A 25,506-nucleotide genomic window follows, 5' to 3' on the forward strand; every position below is an offset into this window, starting at 1 on the left:
TTAGCCCTATTTATTGAACTATAAAACACCTCCCCTTAGGCTATGGAGAACAGAAGACAGGGTAACAGCACCTCTCCTCTAAAGCTACAGTGCAATCATCCTAGGTCAACAGTATTAAATTTAGGCTCCGTTCACATGTGAGCGTATGGATCGCGGGACGCAATACGCTCCAAAGAAGTACAAGAGCTTCTTTGGAGCTTATTGCGTCCCGCGATTTTGTTTGCGCGATGTTGCCGCGATTCGGCAGGCGGAAATCGCGGCAACATCGCTCGGCGTTTGGGGGGCTATTGCAAATCAACGGGCAACGCTAGGCGTCCCGCGATTTGCAATAATCTCCGGATCGCGGGCGGAACCGCGGCGGTTCTGCCCGCGATCCAAACGCTGACATGTGAATGCAGCCTTAGAGTTCTGTTGTTGTTTATCAATCCTCTTAGGGTGCATGTAAACCTTAAAAAAGAGCTTCTCTTATTTGGGCCTATTTGGTCTGTTTAGTCTGTTGAAAGTGTTTTGTTAAATCTTTTTGAAAAAATAAAATAAATTAAAGGACACTCACCTGTCCAGGTGTTCAGTGCTGTGCTCACCTGAACCCCTTCTCCGCTGGTCTTGGGGTCTTCTGAAGCCGGCGTTTTTACTGTGAGCAGCCGGCTGTGATTCCTTGTGGCTTCACAGTCAGCTGCCCGCTACACATGTGGGGGTATGCCATGCCTTGTGAATGGTCCCACAACCTTCTGGGACCTGTAAATTGCCCCAGATGGTTGTGGAGGGGGGGGACTACAAATGAATCGCCTCTGTGATCCGATCAGAAGTGGGAGCAAGTACCAGTTCCCCTCCCCCCAAAGAAGTGCCAAAAGTAGCAGAGGAGGGGGGAAGGCATAAAGACCCTTAGGGTGACGTTCAGGTACCAATTGATCTTGCAAAAAGTTTTGTGGGCTGATAACTTTCCAATCTCTCTGCCTGTGTTGACTGTGATAAATTGGATTGTTCTCTGAGGACTATAGAACTACACTCCATGTTATGGTTAGTAGGAGAAGGGTGGGGTTCCATAGTCCTTTCTCGTTTCGGTTTTCCTGAAACAGAAAAGCAGGGAGTGTGTTAAAGACAGAATCACCAGTTGAAAATAAAGGAAAAAGAGCTTGAAAAAAGAAAACTAACACGGCCATCACATTTAAGGACTGGTAAGCTGCAATAGATTACATTTTTGTTTATGGTTTTGGGATTCTGGTATTTAAAACCAATGTGTACTCTAAGAAGTTGAAAGTATGTGTATGGTGGTGGTGGTGGTGGGGGGATGCCTGGGTTCAATTCACTAAGGGTCCAGTTTGAAAGTAGGAAAACTCAAAATTAGCAGCAAATCTCATTGAAGTCTAATGGGTGCATCATATTGGAAAATTCTGGGGCTAATAGGCACACTACTGTCATAAAAAGGCACTGCCATGTACAAATACAAAAAAAAAGAAGATACTGCACACCCAGCAAAGGATCTTTACCCAGCAAAGGATCTTTTCATGTGGCTTCAAGAGCATCATAAAAAATACACAAATCCTCTAAATTGCATGCTTGGGGAATGCTGTACATAGTGGGACAGAACGGTACATTTCTCATGAACACTCAAAGTAATAGTTTACCCTGGAAGCACATACAGTATTTCAAAGTGGAAAGTTTGGCTTACATACAGCACCAGAACCACAATCATATTCATTTTGCTTTAAAAGAAAGGCTTTTTTTTAAGGTAGTTCTATTAGCAACACATACCTTTTTCTAAAACAGTAATAGGTGTACTGTGACTGGCAGATAGAAATTGGCCGTTGGTTTATGGTGACTGTCCCTGTTCTCATTAATGCAAATCTGTCCTGCTATTGGCCAATTTATATTAAATCTCATTAGGTATTAAAGTACAACTATAGGCAAAACTTTATTTTCTCATTTTGGATAGAGCAAGGGAGGGGATATCCCCTGTCAATTTTTTTTTTTTCGCCATCTGTGTCCCATTGCGGAGATTTCTATTTACTTCCTGCCCATAGCCAAACAGGAAGTGAGCGGAAATCCCTGTAAGTTAAGGGAATTCCTTGGTGACCACTAGATCAGCATAACTTGTGTCCACATTGGAATATTTTCCTCTCTGCACAGGCAGCAATAAAAACCTGACAGGTGTCCTAATCATTCTGCATTCTATCCAAAATGTAAGAAAAAAGTTTTGCCTTAAAGCAGAGGTTCCAGCCTCAAAAACCACTTTGGGCCATCCGCTTGCTGCCAATCTCCTGAAAAAGAAATGGATAGTCCCGATTTTTTTTTGTTTACTTACCTTGTTATTGAAGAAAATATACTTACCTTTCTTAAACTTCCCCCCTCTGCGGCCGCGGCCCGCGCCATCTCTTCCTGCTTGCATTGACTCCTGGGAGCTGAACGTCATCGTTCCCAGGAGTTAATGCTCCTGCACCGGCCCCGCTCGTCAGTTCCGGTGCAAGCGCGTCATTTCCTGCTAAACAGCTTCTGGGCATGACGCTCCTGCCCTGGAAGTGATGAGCAGGGCCGGTGCAGGGCATTCTGGGACCAAAGAGGACACGGGAGAGGACACCGAAGAGGATGCTCTGGCTTCAGCTGCCCACACCTGAGATGGCAGCGCTGGACAAGACCTTTTCAAGGTAAGCATTTCTTCTAAAAGGTAAGTGCAACCTGGGACAGTTCAGTGGCTATCCATTATGAAATGCACTAACCCTGACTGTCCCGGGGTATTTTTATCTAAAAAACTTTTCCGAGACCGGAACTCCGCTTTAAGGCCCCTTTCACATATACGGACCGTTTGTCTATTTTTCATCCATCCGTTGATTGATGAATAACAGACATTAATGCATTTCTATGGAAAAACGGATGACAATGGATCGTTATCCATTTACATCCATTTTCATCTGCTTCCGTCAACATTTGTTTTTTTGAACAGGTGAAAGCCCTACTTTTGATCTGTCAAAAAACGGATTGGATGAAAAACGGATGAAAATGAATGAAAAACGGATAACAATGGATGGCAACGGATGAAAAACAGATGACAACAGATGAAAAACGGATGTGAAACTGATGTTGACTGAAAAAAACTGATGACAAAAAAACATGATTGAACTGATGAAATGAATAGTCCATATGTGTGAAAGGGGCCTCAGTTGTACTTTAAGAGATCACAAATGATACAGCTGTGTAAACTAGCCAGCAACAGGAGATCTTTAATGAGGAAGAATTGCCGGAAATGTTCTGGAGACGTCTTTTACTAACAAAATTAAGAGATTGCAGACAAAGAGTGCAGGCTGAGGCTTTACTACAAGAGTTTAAATACTGCAGAGGATACAACAGTGTGAAACTGGCCAGTAGCAGGACAGTTTTAATGAGAGATAATAGGCCTAACTGCTGTATGTCTAACTTTTATTTAATCTATAAGGAAATGGGGTTTGATGAGTCTAAGTAACATAATTTGTATTGTTTTATTTTCTTTTAAATGATGCAGCAATGTGCTGCGAACAGAACCTAAAAAAGCCTATTAATTTAAAAAAAATTCCAATTTACCCCAAAAGTAAATGAAAGCCCAAACCCACCCCAGAAAAAGAAGCCTACATTTTTAAATGGAACCCCCTGTCCTCTTTTTTAGTGAGGGGGCTTACTTAGCCAAAAGCCAACTTATTGGCCCTTCTAAATCTGCTAACTATAGATCAAAGGCAACGCAGTGCATTATGGTTTTTGAAAAAAATGCTGTCAATAAATTTTCTGCAACCATGAATCTCAAACCTGCAGAATTCTCCTCCAATCCATGATAGTGCCGAACCTGAACCTCATCCCTATTGCTCATGAACCCCTATGGAGCGGCAGATGTCAGAAATGACATGTCCTCTGACACCCACCGCTATCCAATCCTTTCCTGTCTGCCAAATCTAGACGGACGGTGACCCTATTTTCCATCTGTCTGGAGGATGTGATCGGATGAAAACGAAGAGGCGGTCCATTTTTATTCGATCTCCCCATAAAGGAGAGTGGGGCTCTGACAGGTTTATCTCTGCACAGTGAGCGGAGACGGGCGTGTCATGCACTTGCTCAGCTGAAATCAGTGGATCGATCCCCGCCGAGCAAGTGGATTCCGTCAAACAGATCCGCCCAGTGTGAAAGGGCCCTAAGACTGTGTATTTAGTCTTAAATTAGAAACAATGTTTTTTCCTACATGGGGCAGATTTTCATAGTCAGCAAAGATTTGACTAACTCAAATAACAAATGTAACATTGTAGGTACCAAAACTATTTCTAATGACTAATAGGAATGGGGATATCAGAAGAAATTATTTTACATTTTTTTTTGCACTTGGGGGGCTGCCATTGCTGACATTTTTGTGAAGTGCAGACTTCTTGGATGGTATAATTATATTTGCTTCTCTGCCTAGTGAGTAAAGGATCTGCCTGTTTCTTTTATTGCTGCCTGTATTCAATTTGAAAGATTTCCATTTACTTCCTCCTATTGCATTAGGACGTGTGGGTGAAGAAAATAAATCCAAAAGGGACACAAACCGCCCAAAAAATAAATTTTCTTAAGATATTGGGAAAGGGTTAGACCCAATAAGTATTGCTGTCTTTGTCTCCAATAGGGAGATTACCCCTGATCATATTTTCTACTCTTGATGGGCCACTGGGGAAATTGGAGATTACTGTCATAGTTTGTGCTACTACGTTGAAAGTTGCGATATTTCAAGTCCTGTTTAGGTTCTATGTTAGCGGCTGCCCCACTGCATATTGACCACAGGGGACCATTCGCTTGGCTCCGCTGCCATGTATAGAATGCCTTGTATTTTTATCCTGTGAATACTAGGCATTCTCTGATTTGACGAGATGGAGAGGTGGGAGTGGTGATTTTGCAATCTCCTCTTGTCCAATAACAGAATTTATTGTATTTATTGACAAAAATGTTTTTTTTTTCAAGCCCGCGGTGTGTGAAACACACTCAAACTGACACCCGGTGCAAAAAAAAGTGCACACACAAAAGTGAGAACACAAATAAGTGCACAGGGCATACACATGAACCTCCTCCAAAGGGCCCTTACCCTGATCCCCTGGGGTGCAAGGCTCCTGACAGGGACTGAGGTACTAGCGGAAAGCAGGCAGACCCTGTTCTCTGGGAGGTCTGCCAAAACAGACCAACCCCAAGTACTAGGTGGGGCTTCCCGAAGGGAGACACCATGAGAGAGGGTGAACCAAGCCAGAAGGTCATATCCACCCCCTCTCAAGACTTTCAGGGCAGGCCCAAGGACCTACACCCTACTAATCAAGCTGTGATAAAGTGTACCTGCCACAAATAAATGACAAATGTGACAAAACACACACAAATAAGTGGGGAAAAGGTAAGTGGAGAAGTGCATAGGACCGTAGTACAATACCATGGCAGGCCTTTCGGCCAGGAATAAAGGATTCCTCCGGTCCTGGCCAAAAGGCCTGGCCCTAGAGGCAGGTGCGAAAAGTGTGTGTAGTGCAGGGACCTTGGTGGCAATAAACTCAAAGTCCAAAAAAAAGGGAGGGGGGTTGGGACTTTAAATGTTGTCCATATTCTTCTTTTATAGTCATATATAAAGGCACCTGCTCCTGATGATGTGGAGTACTATCCACGAACGCATCAAGCGAATTGTGATGCATTTTTCCTTAATTATCATGTGATGTGACTTTTAATGGGCAACTTCGGCTGATTTTTCATCAATATTGTACTGTTTGATTAATTGTTTGTTCATTTGACTATACAATACTTGTTATGTTTCAACCGTACCATTGACCAGTGCAGATATTTGTCTGTATGTAGCAATAATGTGTACTTTTAGTCATCTATTGATGCATTTTAATACATTTTGTCTTCATGCAATGTTATTCTTGGTTATTTAGAGATCTGTTGCAGACTCGCCCATTTTTATGCCAGATCATTACATGATATTAGTTTGCCAGTTAATGTTATGCACCTCATTTAAAGCGTACCTCCACTTTTGTTGAGAAAAAAGCATTCCCCTCTGGGTGATCTCTGTACATTTCAGGGATTTTAACAAACTTTGTTGCAGATTGTTATTCTGGGTGGGTCAAATCGGATTGGTTTCATAATTATATATCAGCTGTGTTAGCTGCTGAGCTCTAATGAGGAAAGTTGCTGGGCCTGCATCCCTTTAGACGTTCATAGAAAGTTCATATTGGGAGTATCTCACCAAAAATTACATTTTTTGTTGCAGGGAATGCCAGAAATCTGACTTGTATCTTAGGCAGACTTCTGGGAAAATTGGTGAGCCAATCACACAAGCAGGAAATTATGTTTCTGGGGTGTGGTCAGTACACATTCTGTGTACAGAACACCTCCAGGTAGCCATATTGCATTGCATTTCCAGAAAATTACAACAGCTGCAGATTGAATGGGAAAGATAATTTTTAATAACATTCAATTACAATATGATTTGTATCTCAATTGTATACGCTATTTTTTTATTTTATTTGTTTTTTTTTTTCCACACAAAAGTGGAGTTACCCTTTGAAGTCCCAACCTCCTCCTTTGATCTGTATATAAACTCAAAGTGAAGCCAATACACAGTGAGTATACGGCACCCCTGGACTGCCACCCCAGGGGCACATGCATCACAGGCTTCTTTCGGAGCCCAGCCTTGATCAGTGTACAATGGGGCAGCTGCTCCCATAGAACCAGAGCAAGGCCCAGAAGATTGCGGCCATCCCTGTAGTAGCACTGACTATTACAGTGATTTCCAGCTTTGTCAATGACTCCTCTGCTCTGTCCAACACTAGAAAAGAAAATTGACCAGAGCTAGGCTTAAATATTTGAATGTACTAAAATTCTGAAAATAAGCTTTTCAAAGAATGCTGAACAGTCTATAGAACCTTTTTCTAAACTCCCTGCGGTTGCGGCGTAACACTCCTAGGCTATAGAGAATGGGATTTTCCTCTCAGGTTTTATAGATGAATGTTTTAGGGAACTATTTGATTAAAGCTTTTTGACAAAGAGAGGGCTGGGACCTTAATCTGAGCAAAGTTCAGACCTGTGAACTCTGCCTGACTTGTGTGAGCTAACAGAGAAAGGGAAAGACATACAGGCATTTACATACCCTGACACCCAGGTACAGACAGACCGCAATAAGCACAGCCATGCACAAACATAGGAAACACTACAAGATTCCACTGTCATATTGACATACAAACTCATTCAGCACAGGCTCACACATGGATAAAATAAACAGTAGCGAGGAAAAAAAAAAAAAGAAAGGCACAAAAATACTAGCATGTAAATAATTCAGCATATGAGCTGCAAGCTAAAGCAAACACACAAAATCCCAGCATCAGATGTGCAAGTGTTTAAATATTATGGAATACTGCATTTACATATATATATATATATATATATATATATATATATATATATATATATATATATATGAAGGCTACGTACATATGTATGCGTGTTTAACATGGTACAGTTGTAGCACTGTACGTTTAACATGCACCTTTTACATATTAACATTTATTCCTAGAGAAGAATTGATTTCCAGCAAACTGCATTAGGCTAAATGCACAGGGCTGTAAGAATTTTACTCATGATATAGGTGTGGTGTTTCTGGTTCCTACTTAAATGATCAGCAAAATTCTTGCATTTAAACATAAAGATGTATATGCATTTAAATGTGTAAAAATCTAGTTTCATATTCTTCTGCTCTGTTTTAATCCCAGCGTGTAATTTTTGCATCTATGCATATGTATATACATGCGTACGCACATAAAAAACATGTCCTCAGAAGCAGATTTTTCAATTTATGGCTACAGATCTGAAAGCAGAGCATGTTTGCACACCTGTGTGTCTGTCCATTCAAAACGGCATACCTACATGCAGATCTGTAAACTGAAAAAAAAAAAATTATATATATATATATATATGTATGTGTATATGTATATATATATATATATACAGTGGGTACGGAAAGTATTCAGATCCCCTTAAATTTTTCACTCTTTGTTATATTGCAGCCATTTGCTAAAATCATTTAAGTTCATTCTTCTTCCTCATGAATGTACACATAGCACCCCATACTGACAGAAAAACACAGAATTGTTGACATTGTTGCAGATTTATTAAAAAAGAAAAACTGAAATATCACATGGTCCTAAGTATTCAGACCCTTTGCTGTGACACTCGTATATTTAACTCAGGTGCTTTCCATTTCTTCTGATCATCCTTGAGATGGTTCTACACCTTCATTTGAGTCCAGCTGTGTTTGATTATACTGATTGGACTTGATTAGGAAAGCCACACACCTGTCTATATAAGACCTTCCAGATCACAATGCATGTCAGAGCAAATGAGAATCATGAGGTCAAAGGAACTGCCTGAAGAGCTCAGAGACAGAATTGTGGCAAGGCACAGATCTGGCCAAGGTTACAAAAAGATTTCTGCTGCACTTAAGGTTCCTAAGAGCACAGTAACCTCCATAATCCTCAAATGGAAGACGTTTGGGACGACCAGAACCCTTCCTAGAGCTGGCCGTCTGGCCAAACTGAGCTATCGGGGGAGAAGAGCCTTGGTGAGAGAGGTAAAGAAGAACCCAAAGATCACTGGCTGAGCTCCAGAGATGCAGTCAGGAGATGGGAGAAAGTTGTAGAAAGTCAACCATCACTGCAGCCCTCCACCAGTCGGGGCTTTATGGCAGAGTGGCCCGACGGAAGCCTCTCCTCAGTGTAAAACACATGAAAGCCCGCATGGAGTTTGCTAAAAAACACCTGAAGGACTCCAAGATGGTGAGAAATAAGACTCTCTGGTCTGATGAGTCCAAAATAGAACTTTTTGGCCTCAATTCTAAGCGGTATGTGTGGAGAAAACCAGGCACTGCTCATCACCTGTCCAATACAGTCCCAACAGTGAAGCATGGTGGTGGCAGCATCATGCTGTGGGGGTGTTTTTCAGCTGAAGGGACAGGACGACTGGTTGCAATCGAGGGAAAGATGAATGCGGTCAAGTACAGGGATATCCTGGACAAAAACCTTCTCCAGAGTGCTCTGGACCTCAGACTGAGCCGAAGGTTTACCTTCCAACAAGACAATGACCCTAAGCACACAGCTAAAATAATGAAGGAGTGGCTTCACAACAACTCCGTGACTGTTCTTGAATGGCCCAGCCAGAGCCCTGACTTAAACCCAATTGAGCATCTCTGGAGAGACCTAAAAATGGCTGTCCACCAACGTTTACCATCCAACCTGACAGAACTGGAGAGGATCTGCAAGGAGGAATGGCAGAGGATCCCCAAATCCAGGTGTGAAAGACTTGTTGCATCTTTCCCAAAAAGACTCCTGGCTGTATTCGATCAAAAGGGGGCTTCTACTAAATACTGAGCAAAGGGTCTGAATACTTAGGACCATGTGATATTTCAGTTTTTCTTTTTTTAATAAATCTGCAACAATGTCAACAATTCTGTGTTTTTCTGTCAGTATGGGGTGCTATGTGTACATTCATGAGGAAGAAGAATGAACCTAAATGATTTTAGCAAATGGCTGCAATATAACAAAGAGTGAAAAATGTAAGGGGGTCTGAATACTTTCCGTACCCACTGTATATATATGTATATGTATGTGTGTGTGTATATATATATATATATATATATATATATATATATATATATATATATATATATATATGTGTGTGTATGTATACATACTGTATATATTTGTATATAGAAAGAAAGAAGAGAAGGGATACAATCTCCAACGCAAAAGTTTACTGAATACTATTCTTCATACAATAAGTGAAAATAAACAGCAACTGTACAGTTTCAAGCATACCCTGCTCTTCATCAAGCTGTGTGTCGAAGAGCATGGTATGCTCAAACTGTTCAGTTACTGTTTATTTTGACATATTGTATGGTGAATACTATTCAGTAAACTTTTGCATTGAAGATTGTGTTCCTTCTCTTCTTTCTATTGAAACTGGTGAATGATTGGGAGCCCACCATGGTACTCCCCCTTGAAATTACACAGATACAGGAGGAGTGACTCACCCGATTAGTGGATATATATATATATATATATATATATATATATATTTGGATATATTTATATTATATATATATATATATATATATATATATATATATATATATATATATATATATATATATATACACACACACACACACACACACACATGTGTCTATTTTTTACAGTTGTGTGCATTAGTGTGTGCATGCCCAAGATCCTTCCTGTCCACATGAATTGGAGGAATGTGTAGAGCTCCAAAGATTCCACTGCTTCAATTTTTCAGGGGGTCAGCACTTTCTTATACCAAGTAGAATGCAGAGAGGGAAAAAAGTATTTGATCCCCTACTGATTTTGTACATTAACAGTGTTTATTTTAACAGTAAGAGATAGAATAACAACAAAAATATCCAGAAAAATGCATTTCAAAAAAGTTATAAATTGATTTGCATTTTAATGAGTGAAATAAGTATTTGACCCCTTCATAAAACATGACTTAGAACTTAATGGAAAAACCCTTGTTGGCAATCACAGAGTTCAGATGTTTCTTGTAGTTTGCTATCAGGTTTGCACACATCTCAGGAGGGATTTTGCCCCACTCCTCTTTGCAGATCCTCTCCAAGTCATTAAGGTTTGATGTTTGGTAACTCGAACTTTCAGCTTCCTCCACATATTTTCTATGGGATTAAGGTCTGGAGACTGGCTAGGCCAATCCAGGACCTTAATGTGCTTCTTCTTGAGCCACTCCTTTGCTGCCTTGGCTGGGTGTTTTGGGTCATTGTCATGCTGAAATACCCATCCATGACCCATTTTCAATGCCCTGGCTGAGGGAAGGAGGTTCTCACCAAAGATTTGACGGTACATGGCAGTCTTTTATACAGGTAACAAGCTGAGATTAGGAGCAATCCCTTTAAAAGAGTGCTCCTAATCTCAGCTTGTTACCTGTATAGAAGACACCTGGGAGCCAGAGATCTTGCTGATTGATAGGGAATCAAATATTTATTTAACTCATTAAAATGCAAATCAATTTATACCTTTTTTGAAATGCGTTTTTCTAGATATTTTTTTTGTTATTCAGTCTCTCACTGTTAAAATAAACCTACCAATAAAATTATAGACTTATCATTTCTTTGTCAGTGGGCAACCATACAAAATCAGCAGGGGATCAAATACTTATTTTCCTCGCTGTATATAACAAAGACATAAACGTATGAATTCCTAATTATGTATTTTTTTGTTTTGTTTGCACTAAGACTTTAGATAACATTGTTTCAAAATATTTTTTAATAACCCTATTTTAACCACTTGCCGACTGCCTAACGCCGATCTACGTCGGCAGTCAGCCCCTCACAGGCAAAGTGACGTAGGGCTACGTCACTAGCTTGTGAGGGTCTAGGGAGCGAGCGCGCGCCGCCGGAGGCGCGCTCCCGCGGTGTCACGGACCCCCCCGCGCGTGTGACCAGCGGACCCGATGTCCGCCGGTCACTCGGCGATCGGTGGGGGAGAGGGAGAATGTCAGGCAGCTTGTGTAAACAAGCCACCTGTCATTCTCCTCGCTGTAAAGACACTGATCACACGGATCTAGTATGTAGATCCATTGATCAGTGTCCTTACAGCTCAAGCCACAGCCAATCACAGTAGAAAGCACGCCCCTAGGGATACACACAGCCCCTCTCTCCCAAATAAAGTTAACCCCTTAACTACCAGTGTATTTTTACAGTAACAGTGCATATATATAGCACTGATTACTGTAGAAATGTCACTGGTAACCCCAAAAGTGTCACAAATGTCAGTCAAGGGTCCGATCTGTCCGCCCCAATGTCGCAGTACCGCAAAAAAAATCGCAGATCGCCGCCATTACGCGTTAAAAAAAAAAACAACAAAAATGACAAAAATCTTTCCCTTTGTTAGTAAACGCGATAACTTTTGCGCAAACCAATCAAAATACGCTTTTTGCGATTTTTTTTACCAAACATAGGTAGCATAAAACAAATTGGCCGAAAATGTTAAAAAATTTTGATTTTTACATTTTTTTTTGGGGGAAATTTCATATAAAAAATGTGAAAAATATTGCTATTTTTGCAAAATTGACGCTCTTTTTTTGTTTATAGCGCGTGATCAAAAAATCGCACAGGTGATCAAATACCACCAAAAGAAAGCTCTGTTTGTGGGAAAAAAAGGACGCCAAATTTGTTTAGGTACAGCGTCGCACGACCGCGCAATTGTCCGTTGAAATCACGCAGTGCCGAATCGCAAAATACCCCCTGGTCAGGAAGGGGGTAAAATCTTCCGGGGCTTAAGTGGTTAATAGAGAGAATTATATTGTAGTTGACTTACTGAAGGCAAATAGGTTGAAGTTTCATTTTTGCAAAAAAAATACCCAATTACATTCTAGAAAAATAAAAAAACAGCATTTTTGCTTAAATTAGTTTGAATGATAAAAGTCAGCAGAGCTTTATCTCATTTACTAAGATCTGTGGATAATTTTTTTCCAAAGTGCAACTCTCCTTGCAAAGTGCACAGCCTGTTTCTTATTAGTAAGCCAACTCCATTGTCTCCAGTGATTGTAAAAGATCACCTTGTAAAACAGCCCATTCTGTTTAAAATAGAAATGAAAGGAAAAACATTTTGTACAGATATACCTGTATATATATATATATGTATAAAAAAATTATAAATATCTATTTTCCCTTTTTTAAAGGTGATCACATTACCTTTGTTCTCAGCTGCATAAGAGCTAGGGGGAGGAGAAGCAGCAGCTCACTTCCCAGTGACAGGCTGTGAAGGGGGGGGGGTGTTATGACAACTCTGATCATTGGAGGAGAGCACACTGAGTTCCCTGTATAGCTAGAGAACTTACCACGGTGTGTTCTCCTGCTTAGTGTGGTCAGTTTTTTTCATTAGGCAGGAACACCAGGGATTTCACACAAAGGAAGCAATACAAAGAGAACAGGAAAAGTTCTTATACAAGAACATAGGCAGGAGACATGTATCAGGAATATGAAATGTTGGGGTAACAAATGCTTTTAATAGTCACCAGTTCTGTCTATCTGGATAGCAATATATGACAATTGTTCATTTAGAAAAGTTATTGATGCGGGAGGAGGTTTTGTATTCCAAATGCTGACAAATGTCCATGCATTGTATTTTCATTTTGAAAATAAACAATCTGTATTTGGCAAAAGTTAAAAAAGAGGCTAGGTTTTAAAAAAAAATTATACAAAAATGTTTGAAAATAAAGAAGAAATATCAAATTACAATAAGTTTTTAAAAGTGTTTTATTAAAGCCATTAAACTCCAGCCAGATAGTTGAAATAGATATATATATATATATGAATTGTTTATTCTGCTAAAATATCTGTAATTCAGTGGCCATTACTAAGCTGCACAATCAGCATGGTGACCCCACTGCTCCCTATGGCACTTCTATGTCAACTTCTATGTCACTTCTATGCTTCCTATGTCACCAACCTGCTCACTGGAGAAGAAGTCTGACTGCTGATGTCAACCCTGTGCTCCCCAGTTCTTATATGCTCTCTTAGAGTCTTTTTCTCCAGCCCCCAGTGCCTGAAAACACATAACACTGACAACAATGTGCCATGCAATGCAATATACTGCACTCACAACACATGGGAGTTGATTTACTAAAGGCAACTAGACTGCAGGTGCACTTTGCAAGTGCAATTGCTTGAGAGATTAGTAATTGAGGTAAAGCTTCATTTTGCAAAGAATTGGGGGATTGTGGAAGGATAACAAATGATGTTGGACACTTAGGGTACATGCACATGACTGTAAAAAAAAAAAAAAAAAAACACAATTCAAAGTGTTTTTAATTTTGGATCTAAATGCAGGTTTGTTGTTTTTAATGGGGACATGCACACAGATGCGCAAACATGCTCTGCATTCAGATCTGTAACCAAAAAATTAAAAATCTACATCTGATGACATGCAAGTATTTGTGTAAACACATGTATATGCATACACAAATATGCAAAAAGTGCATTCTATGATTGAGAACAGCAGGAGGATATAGAGCTAGAATTTTACGCATCTAAATGCAACCATTCATTTTAGTGCCATAAGACTATACCTAAATGATCAGTACAACTCTCATGGCTGTGTGCATGCTGTTATATACTAGCAGGATGATTATTTGTGTTTCAGTTTTGTTGCTATGAATGTATATCTGGACTAACCTGTGGCTTTTATATTTTTGGGGATCTCCACCTTTTCTGCATGTATCTGTATGTGCTACTAATATTAAGTAAAGCCTGAAAATACTTGTGTTTAATGTTGTGTGTGTTGTAAACGTCATTTGACTTTTATTATACAGTATGTGTAGTGCTTTTCTATATAAGTATACACTGTTATGTGTAACACTTTCCCTACAGGCACAGTTTTACATATGTGACATTTATATATACTGTTTTTTCAACATGTGAACAAATGTAAGTAACATTACCTTATTTGTTTTAAGTTTGTGATAAATTATCTATTTCAAATAAATGAAAGCAGAAATAATAATAATAATAATATTAATAATAATAATAAAAAATATTAATACACTCTGATTGCATATAAAATAAGAAATGGCAGGGTAACTGTTTTTGTCCATGCTGCCTTGTCATATTCTTCACCAATAAAATATTTCAAAATTTAAAAAAAAAAAGAAAAAAAAAGAAGAAAAAGGCAGCAAGCAGTAGAAAAATATAATTATGCAGATCTATTATACATATTTCAGAATTCAAAGCTCAGTAAGCACTATGGGAAGGGTCTAGTTGCTATTTTGCTTTCTGCATACATATGTTCATTATTAAGAGTATTTGAGGGTGTGAAAATGTTAATAGTCTATAGCAATTATATTTGCTGCTTCATATCTTTGCTCTTTCTCATTGAGTAAGCACCACACCTTGCATTGCTTTATGAAGTGAGAAATGTAGCATGCAAATATAAATTCATAAAGTAAGCAAATCAACAATTTTCATATATATATATTTATATATATATATATATATATATATATATATATATATATATATATATATATATATAGACCTAGCTTTCCTATGTATACGTTTACAATCAGTACAATCATAACTTAGACCTATATAAAACAAATACATAATGAATTGGTATTTATATAGTACAATTATGGAATGCACACAATAAAATAAGCAAAGAAATATAAAGAAATAAAAGTATTCCTTTCAAAGTGGTACAGGAGGATCCTCAGGCTGTCCTGAATAGTGTAGACAGGTACTCACACTAGTTTATGTACTGGCACAGCATTGTGTTGGTGTAAAGGGCTTCCATTACAACAAATAAAACTTGGGTAAAATGTTTCCTGAACAATCTCTGATAAACGGCTTCTTTTTCTCCTCCTATATACTAGAATAATATTTACCATCCACCCTCTGACTGCTGGTGTCATTGGATCTAACCACCCAGCTACCCTCTTGCTCACAACTGTCTCATTATTTGTTTAAGCGAAATGAGAGCTCCAAATTAGAGCGCTATATAGCTAATTAAAATACCTGGCTGGCTGCTTTGTTTGCATTAATTATTTTGTGAGAGTGAAGGCCAGCTGATGCCGGAGAAACTCAAACAATAGCAGCTAGAGTCGCTTTTATAGGACGCAGCACTATATGAAATGTCACAAGAACAGAGGGCAGTGGGACGTCATTGATGTTCTCTACGTCATCATGGTTCAATAACTTTTCCTGCATAGGAGGGTCAATTGCTTTCTGGTTTTTCCTGACACTCCTTTTAATAGTAACTGATGTGTTGTAAACCTTCATAGAATATTCCCAGTATGACTTCTGCTTTGTACAATGTGCAGTGACAGCTGGATTCTATCGAATAACATGGTGCAGAAGCCCAGTGCAAGCAATTCCATTTCATTTTCCTAACTGCTCTGTACTATTAAGCTTCGATTTCTTATTGGCTGCTGGGAATACTGTGCATTGTTGCTTTTTTATATAGGATGTATAATAATTACAACATATAGGTTAGACCTTGTAGCACCCCCCCCCCCCAACTGCAGTCTAAAAAAGGGTACCCTATTACTATGACCTTATTATTATTATTTTTACTGTTATTATGTTTATTATTTTATTGTTATTATGTTTATACATAAATTTCAATAAAAACGATTGAAACATTATTATGTTTATATTGGTGTCATTATTATTTTCTTGATGTTGTTTTTCCAATTTTAAGTTATTCAATTATGGCAAAAATAATATTCATTATTATTTCTATATTTATGTCGTTATTATTTTCTTGGTGTTGTCCTTTTTATTAATATGTTATTGAATTATGGCTAATAATAATATTTTTATTTTTATTATTATGCTTGTTTTTGGATTATTTTCTTGTTGTTGTTGTTATTTTATGCAATTATGGTTTCTAAATATTATTGGTATTTTGATGCTTTTTTGTTATTATGATTTTGTTGTTATTATTATTTATGTTCATCATTGTTTTTATTTATATTATTATTTTAACAACGGAGTTAAAGCACTTGTTTGCCCACTGTTTGTATTGTATAGACATCTGTTTGTATTAAATATCCATGTGTATCTACCTGTCAATCATTTTATATATTTTTTGTTTGGTTCATTTTTTTTTTCACTTTCCCTATGAGCACTATAAATACTTCTGAAAACAATCGGTGCATTGTTATTTGAACGGTATTCAGCAATGTATGGATAAGTACTATAGGAGACCAAGTGGCTGGAACTTTTCCTGAACTTTACAGGAACCAACACGAAACTTCAATTATTTGCTGAACTGGCTGAGATGGAAATCCTGGGCCCAGCCTTGAGATCCACACATTCTTCTATGTACTCAGAGTCCCATATAGAACAAAAAGGAAGAAAAGCTCTCTTAGAGCAGGATCAATGCAATGAGCTGGCTCTTTGTCTTTGCTGCTCTAGAAGATAAAGCTCCGGCTGTTGCAGTCACTTTCAGTATACTAATAGTGGTAAAAATGTGAGGGGGAAAAGAAATTCACATTATGCTTCACTGTCAGCTAAAACACCTTTTATCTTATTATACTGATCATCATTCCAGAGACCTGAGATCTAGAATATTTATATTGCGATGTTTCCCATGACCTATAGCAAACGCTATTGTATTATTACAGAATTCAAGTGGTGTGTGTTGTTTTTCCATCCCTTCTCCTTCTGAGGTCACTTCTGGTTAATGAAGTAGGGGTGAGTGTCATTTACCAAGGGTTATTATCTAGGATCTATAGTCTATACAGAGGATCCCCCGACAATATGTCCCATCTTACAACCAGAAGAATCAGCAATAAAATTATGTATGTATGTATGTATGTATATATATATATATATATATATATATATATATATATATATATATATATATATATACACACTCTTATGCTCCAATAGATTTTACAAAATTAAACTGAATGCTCCACTAATATTTAAAGTTCCTAATTAGACAGCAACACACCATGCATATGGGAAAGGCGCTTTTATATCCAGGTTATGACCAAACAAATTAAAAAATAATATTGCTAATAATTTAAAAAATCTGTATATATATATATATATATATATATATATATATATATATATATATATATATATACACACACACACATACGTGTATATATATATATATATATATATATATATATATATATATATATACACATACATATATATTTGCGCATATATATATACACGTACATATATATATATATATATATATATATATATATATATATATATATATATATATATACATATAAATAATACATATGATACATATATATATATATGCATATATATGTGTGTATATATATATATATATATATATATATATATATATATATATATAAATGCATATATGCTTTGCAATGCAATCTTTCTCTATGGATATCCAGAATGCATTAAGCAACGTTGGAGCTTGAGTATGGATTTGGAAAAATACATATATACATACACTAACATTATCTAAGTGAGATGGGCATATGAATGTATATATTAAAAATGTACATACAGTCACACATGCTGTATTGGAGATATCTATGTACACACCAAAAAAACATAGTCAAATTCAAGACTGATTTTTTTTTATTTTTTTCTCTTTAAAAATCAAAATCTTTTCAATTACAATTACATTTATAAAATTAAATTCATTTGAAACAATTTGCATTTTTATCGAACCATTATTTAAAACCTTTTCATAAGAAACCATAAGCAGGGGAACCATGCAATAAATTACGGATATACGGGAAGAGGAAAAAAAAAAACTTAAAAAATGACAAAAATAAACACACAGAAAAGAATCCCAGTCCAGCTTCTCCCCAAATGATTGAGACCCTCTATTTTAATTGATGCAAAGGGGACAAGCCGGAGAGGGTATGACCCCAGCAGAAAGAGAATAAACAGCCACTATGAAATCGTACCCTTTTTTTCTTGTAATGACCTATGTTTATCATTTAACACTATCAGAAAAAAAATAAAATGTAAAAAAAAAAAAAAAAAAAAATCGTATTACTAAGCTAAACAAAGAATGGGTTCTGTTACTGCCATCGGGCTCTTCCAAATTGGTTCTCTTCTGCTAAATGATACAGCAAAGTTTTTTTTATCCATGAAGAAGTAACAAAGGGACACCCCAGTCCCTGTCACAGTAGTGACCCTGGTTTGAAGAATATGGAAATGTAACCTTTTTTTCACAGCACAATTGTCCTTCACAAATTTGGAGTATATAAAAAAAAGAGTATTTTCTTCAATTGTTTTTCTTTTATTACTGCCCAAACCCCTGACGTGTAAACTTGCCTATAGGAAATTGAGAGACATATAGCAATATATATATACAATAAACAGTTCTTTTAAATACACTCCTCTGCAGCTTAGTTGACCTTTGTGCTTTTATATTACATTGAAAGATCTCCAAATCTGCATGTGTTTTCCATTCGTGTGTTTAAAATAACTTTTTCTTTTTCTTGCGTTGTAATACATAAGTACATAAGTAACAGTCAGGGACAGGATATCTTCCTCTGAGATGAATGGGGTCTTATTAGGATGTGTTAAGCACCGGTCTAGAATAGACCCCTTGGTAATACGTTGGCTCTAGTGCTGATGGCTCTATAGTCCCTCTGCCAGCCATGGTTGTGCTGCCAAGGGGCATTGCAGGAAGGGAACTCCCATAGGAGGAATACTGCTGCAGAGCCTGTTCATAAGCCTTGAAGTCCAGTTTGTGTTGTTGCTCAGATGAAGACATCAGGTTGTTGATAGAGAACGGGTGGTTAAAGGAATAGTGGGGATCTCCTTTCAGGTGGATGTGGGACTCATGGACTAAAGAGTGAGATGTGTGAGCCGGGTGAGAAGATAAAGGAGATGGGCCACCATTGCCTGCCACCTGTGGTTTCAGGTCTCCAGTAGAACCATTGTGATCTAAGGATTGGGGGCTATTGGAAGGATTGGACATGGAGGAACTGCTGTCCATCTGGCTGGACTTTCCATGTCCTCGGTGTAAAGGTGATGAGGAATCTGACTGATCCTTCCTGCTGTCATGGCCTCCTTTGCCCCCTTGGGTCTTCTCGCATTTAAAGCGCTTCTGCCTGCGGAGGTAGCAGCCATTCTCAAACATGTTCCCGGAATCGGGGTGCAGAGTCCAGTAAGATCCTTTGCCAGGCTTATCTGGAGACCTGGCCACCTTAACAAAGCAGTCATTGAAGGACAGAGAGTGCCTGATGGAGTTCTGCCACCTCTGCTGGTTCTGCCTGTAGTAAGGGAAAAGGTCCATGATCCACTGGTAGATCTCACTGAGGGTCAACATCTTACTGGGAGCCTGTTGGATGGCCATGGTGATCAATGAAATGTATGAGTAAGGGGGCTTAGCATGGGGGTAACTTCTCCGGAAGGTCTTAGTGTCTCTGGTCCTGTTGATATTGGAAGGGGCATAAGCCATGGGGCTCATTCCTGAGTTCATACTGGAATAAGGGCTCAAACTGTTCATGGAAGCTTGTTGGGCAGACATGGCGTTCATGCTACCTGGGCTCATGGCGCTGCCCATAGATGCCACTCCAGATGTCATTCCATTCATAGCAGAACTAGAACCAGCAGCACCCATTCCTGACATGCCACTGGGGCTCAAGCCAGCTGCTAGCCCTGAGTTGGCATAGGACATGTTGAAGGAGCTTGGGGTGATGTTGTTGCTGGAGCTCATGGTGTTCATGGTCATGTAGGTGTTCATGGGGGCCAACCCTTGAGCCATGTTGTTGACCGGGACAGAGGAGTAAGCCTAGGGAGATAGACAGCAATTAGAATTTATCCACACTGTAACATAATATAACAACCAGACATTTCTGTGTTATGCTCACTTTGGTGGTGGCTTATCAAGGCTTAGTTATAGGCTGCTACCAGGACCTTGTAGGGTCTTCAAATATCAATCAGGCTTAGGGGAAATGTATTTTCTTTTTTTTTTCTATTGCCCCCTGAAAAGATTGGCTGGCTGGACTAAAGCAAAAACTGATTCTATAATGTTTCTTTTAAAATGGATTGTAGCCAGAAAGTGTGACAAGTCCCAGTACTGAGACTTCTAGTCCCACAGAAGATCGCACACCTGTCCGAATATCAGTCTATTGTTACTATAGTACTGACATTCTGAGGTGGGGATACGTTTAGAGAGAAAAGTACTATTATCACTGCGATTATTATTATTTCATTCTTAAATGCTTTTAATAAAAAGACGGATATTAAATGCTATTATTTAGATAATCAGGATTATTCTCTCATTTCAGAACACCTACAATTCCTCTCTGACCCATGTACCTGCTCCACACTTCAGAACATACCTTCGATCCAGGACGATCTGCTACCAATTTCACACCAAACCCCCAAAATTTAGGAGTGCAAGCCAATTCACAATGGGTCAATCACAATTAAGATAATCAATTGTATTATATAAATCACTAATATATTGTAGTTGGTCGCTTATTCTATTTTGTTATTATTAAAGTAGTTGACTGTCACTTGTATATTACGAAAAATAAGAACCTTCAATAAAAGTAAGTAAATGATATATAGTAATATTAAAATTTAGCTAATTTCCTAATGGAATATATTTTAGACCAGTCAGCCTGTACTTTACTGAAGCATCTGATCCTCATCACTGAAATAAGTATACGTCACTCCTGTCCCTTTGGGTCAGAATATAATGATCTTTTAGCAATGAGCCCCATAAAGGGACCTGTTATTTTTTTTCTAGATTCTCTTGTCCTTATAATCAGCAAAAAATCATCCTTTAGCAAAGTATAAAACCCCCAACTAACCCATTTTAAACTGCATGTATGAGAAAATAATTGACAATAAAACGTTTGGACTGTTTCTGTACATACGTTTATTGCTACAACCTAGTATATGATGTTATGGACTTATTAGGAGTCATTATACAGTATATAGCTTATTAAGATTTCAGAAACAGTTGGTGAATATTGATATTAATCTTGGACATGTTTGTTGTAACTATAATATGTAACATTTATTAGGGATCTCTAGTCACACACAGGTGCCCAGATATTAGGGATCTCTAGGCACACACAGGTGCCCAGATACCCCATGCTGTAACTGCAGCAGAAATATATTTGCACTCTATAGCCAAAATAAAGCGAATGGCCAAGTTACTGCATTCTCCCTGAGATAGAAGAAGATCCAGTTACCTACATGCCACCTTCCCCAGACAATACCTATATGCATTCAATGTCCTATTGTTAGCCAATCCCAGAATTTACAATGTGTAATCTCCAAACTTCAAGTCAATGTTCATTAGACATTGTCGTACAACAACTGTCCTATTGTAGTTCAATTAGCATAAAAAGTATATAGTTTACTAAAGTCTGTATGGGGGGACAATGGGCTCTAATTAATAAAGTATGTTATAGAGTATAGTATACTATAGATTGCAATCTGTATGGAGAGGAGGCAATGGCATCTAATTAATAAAGTGTGCTACATACTATAGATTAAAATATGTTGAGGAAGGGGGTCTAAATAATAAAGTATGCTACAGACTATAGAACACTATGGTGTCAATCTGTAGAGGGGGCAATGGCATCTAATTAATAAAGTATGCTACATATATACTATACACTAAAAATCTGTATGGAGGAACAATGGCATCCAACTAATAAAGTACATTACGGACCTATGGCACAATATAGACCTAAATCTGTAAGGGGGGGAATGGTATCTAATTAATAAAGTATATTACAGACTATAGTATACTATAGACTCAAACCTGTATGGGGAAAAATGGCATCTAATTATAAAATATCCCACTGACTATAGTATACTATAGACTGAAGTCTGTATGGGGGAAACAATGATTTCCAATTAATAAAGTAAGCTACATAATATAGTATACTATAGATCAAAATCTGTACAGGAGGCGTTGGAATCGAATTAATAAAGTAAGCTACATACTATGGTATACCATAGACTGAAATCTGTTCAGGAGGCATCTGTAATTAACAATAAAGTAAGATGTATAATATAGACCAAAATCTGTACAGGAGGCATTGGTATCTAATTTATAAAGTAAGCTACATACTATAGAAGACTATAGACCAAAATCTGTACAGGAGGCATTGGTATCTAATTAATAAAGTAAGTCACTATAGTATACCATAGACTGAAATATGTACAGGAGGCATTGGTATCTAATTATTAAAGTAAGCTACATACTATAGTATACCATAGCCTGAAATGTGTTCAGGAGACATTGGTATTGAATTAATAAAGTAAGCTATATACAATAGTATACTATAGACCAAAATCTGTACAGGAGACGTTGGTATCTAATTAATAAAGTAAGCTACATGCCATAGTATACCATACACTGAAATCTATATGGAGGGAAATGGAATCTAATAATAAAATATCCTTTCAGACTATAGTATACTATAGACTAAAATCTGTATAGGGGCAATAGTATCTAATTAATAAAGTAAGATACATACTATAGACTGAAGTCTGTATGGGGAAACAATGTATATAATTAATAGAAGGAATCACGGGTAATTTATGTGGAATATAGATATCAATCCATACTTTTAAAAACAATGGTTATGCGGTTTATTCGTTTTTTAATGGCAATGACCACAGAAGATTGGCAGAGAAATGCCCAGATGTTTATGTAGAAAGTTTAGAGGGCCGTCGGGGCCGACTTTAACAGACAGACGTGGGTGGTAAGATTCTAAAAAATGTCATTTTAGCGGATCATCAGCTGCTATATCAGGTCTCTGAGCCCAGCCCTTTGAATTAGCCCCAAAATAGCTCAAATATCAGCTAAATAAAAGCAGAGAAAGCTTGAAGTGTGGTCACAAAGAGGACGTTGGAGATTGTCTGTTGGTGTAATTGGATTATCCCCAGGCATAAAATTAGGAGTTACCATGTGCTGTGACATATGAGCCTCATGTGATAAGAAATAACATACCTGTATGGGGAAAGGTGCTCACCTACTTACAGCACTGGGGCTCTGTCACACAGCCCCAGACACTGGATTTATACATACTGAAGATTGTACAACTTCTATCATATAATATTTAGAGTTTAAGAGGACATGACAATCAGCCAGAGGAAAATTAGAATAATCTTTCTCCCAAAAAATGACCTGAAAGGGACCCATTCTTATGTATGTGACTAGAACTATAGGTACAATTCTTATGTATGTGAGCATAACTGTAGGTACAAATTCTTATATATGTGAACAGAACTATATGTACAAATTCTTATGTATGTGAACAGAACTATAGGTACAAATTCTTATATATTCGAACAGAACTATAGGTACAAATTCTTATGTATGTGAACAGAACTATAGGTACAAATTCTTATGTATGTGAACAGAACTATATGTACAAATTCTTATGTATGTGAACAGAACTATAGGTACAAATTCCTATTTATGTGAACAGAACTATAGGTACAAATTCTTATATATGTGAGCAAGACTATAGGTACAAATTCTTATATATGTGAGCATAACTATAGGTACAAATTCTTATGTATGTGAACAGAACTATAGGTACAAATTCTTATATATGTGAACAGAACTATAGGCACAAACTTATGCCGGAGTGTCCAATCTACTCCGACTTGACACTTTTTAGATAATATCCCTTAAGGGGAGACATTTTAAGACTCGATCACCTGGTAGAACTGGTTCCAGTGTTTCTCCCCTTCTACAGAAGTCAATGTTTGAGGACTATTACTAGGTAACATTATTACTGCGATCCTGAAATGTATTACTCATTTCCATTGTAGAAGTCAATGTTTGAGGACTATGACATCTCTCTTATGAGTGATACATGTTGTTATAATGGTAAAGGAATACGTTATAGGAATTAGAAGGAAAACCATCAGGAGTACACCTGGGGTACAGGTACAGATAGCTGAGAACTAGGTATTAAAAGAGACTTCCCAGGTCTGTCCCCTTTATGTCCCCAGGAGCAATGTTCGACGACTTCGATGTCTCCTATTTGTGTGCTACATGTTGTTATTATGGTAAAGGAATAAGGAATTAGAAGGAAGCCAATCAGGAGTACAAATTGTGTACATAATATACAGAGAGCTGAGAACCAGGGATGGAATTAGATCCTTCCCATGTCTGTCCCCTCTAAGTCTCCAGGAGCAATGTATAATGACTATGATGTCGCATGTTGTTATAATGGTAAAGGAATAAGTTATAGGAATTAGAAGGAAACCAATCAGGAGTACACCTGGGGTACAAGTACAGATAGCTGAGAACCAGGGATTAAAAGAGCCCCATCCCAAGTCTGTCCCTCAAGTCTGTCCCCTCTATCCCCAGAATCAATGTTTGAGGACTTTAATGTCTACTATATGTGTGATACATGTTGTTTTAATCGTAAAGAAATGAGTTATATAAATAGGAAGGAAATCAATCAGGAGTACACCTGGGGCACACGTTTAACTAGCAGAGAACCAGGGATAAAAAGAACCCCTTCCCATGTCTCTCCCCTCTAAGTCCCAAGGAGCAATATTCCCCTGGACTCCAGTATGGAAGAGAAGTTCCTGGCAGTGTTTGGAGAGTCACTTACTGGAAGTGCCAGCAAGGTTTAGGAATGTTCTCTCTTACCTCTTGGGTTTCCTGGTAGTAGTTGCTCCAGTCTGTAGTCTCATGTCCTTCCATTTTAACAATTCCTAACATCCTGGATCTCAGGTGCCCGAGAGAAACATTCAGCCCACTAATCCAAGAAGTGGTGGGGTCAGGGGGGGACCCGGGGAGGGGAGATGACTGGGAGGACAGCACCGTGTCCCCTCAATCAGGCAGCAGCAGGAGGGGGACTGGGAGAAAGCAGACTGAGCTGATGTGGATCTTACGTGCAGGCAAGGCACTTCCCTCTTCCTTCTTCTCCTCCTCTTCTTCACTCACTCCCTCCCTCCCTCCTCTCACACACCTCCCTCCATTGACTGCCAGCACAAGG

At 38.1% G+C, this 25,506-nt stretch overlaps 1 protein-coding gene across 1 annotated transcript; it reads right to left on the bottom strand.

Annotated features, from left to right (window-relative positions):
* Window positions 1-18,109: 18,109 nt before the first annotated feature.
* FOXA1 (forkhead box A1) lies at window positions 18,110-25,469 on the bottom strand. Its single transcript, XM_082275420.1, has 2 exons — window positions 25,158-25,469; window positions 18,110-20,303 (listed from the first exon to the last, which is right to left on the bottom strand). The coding sequence occupies exons 1-2, from the start codon at window positions 25,227-25,229 to the stop codon at window positions 19,077-19,079; spliced, it is 1,299 nt and encodes a 432-aa protein (XP_082131546.1). The 5' UTR covers window positions 25,230-25,469; the 3' UTR covers window positions 18,110-19,076.
* Window positions 25,470-25,506: the final 37 nt, after the last annotated feature.

Source organism: Pelophylax lessonae, assembly GCF_965119305.1.
Source record: "Pelophylax lessonae genome assembly, chromosome: 13".
Lineage (NCBI taxonomy): Eukaryota > Metazoa > Chordata > Amphibia > Anura > Ranidae > Pelophylax > Pelophylax lessonae.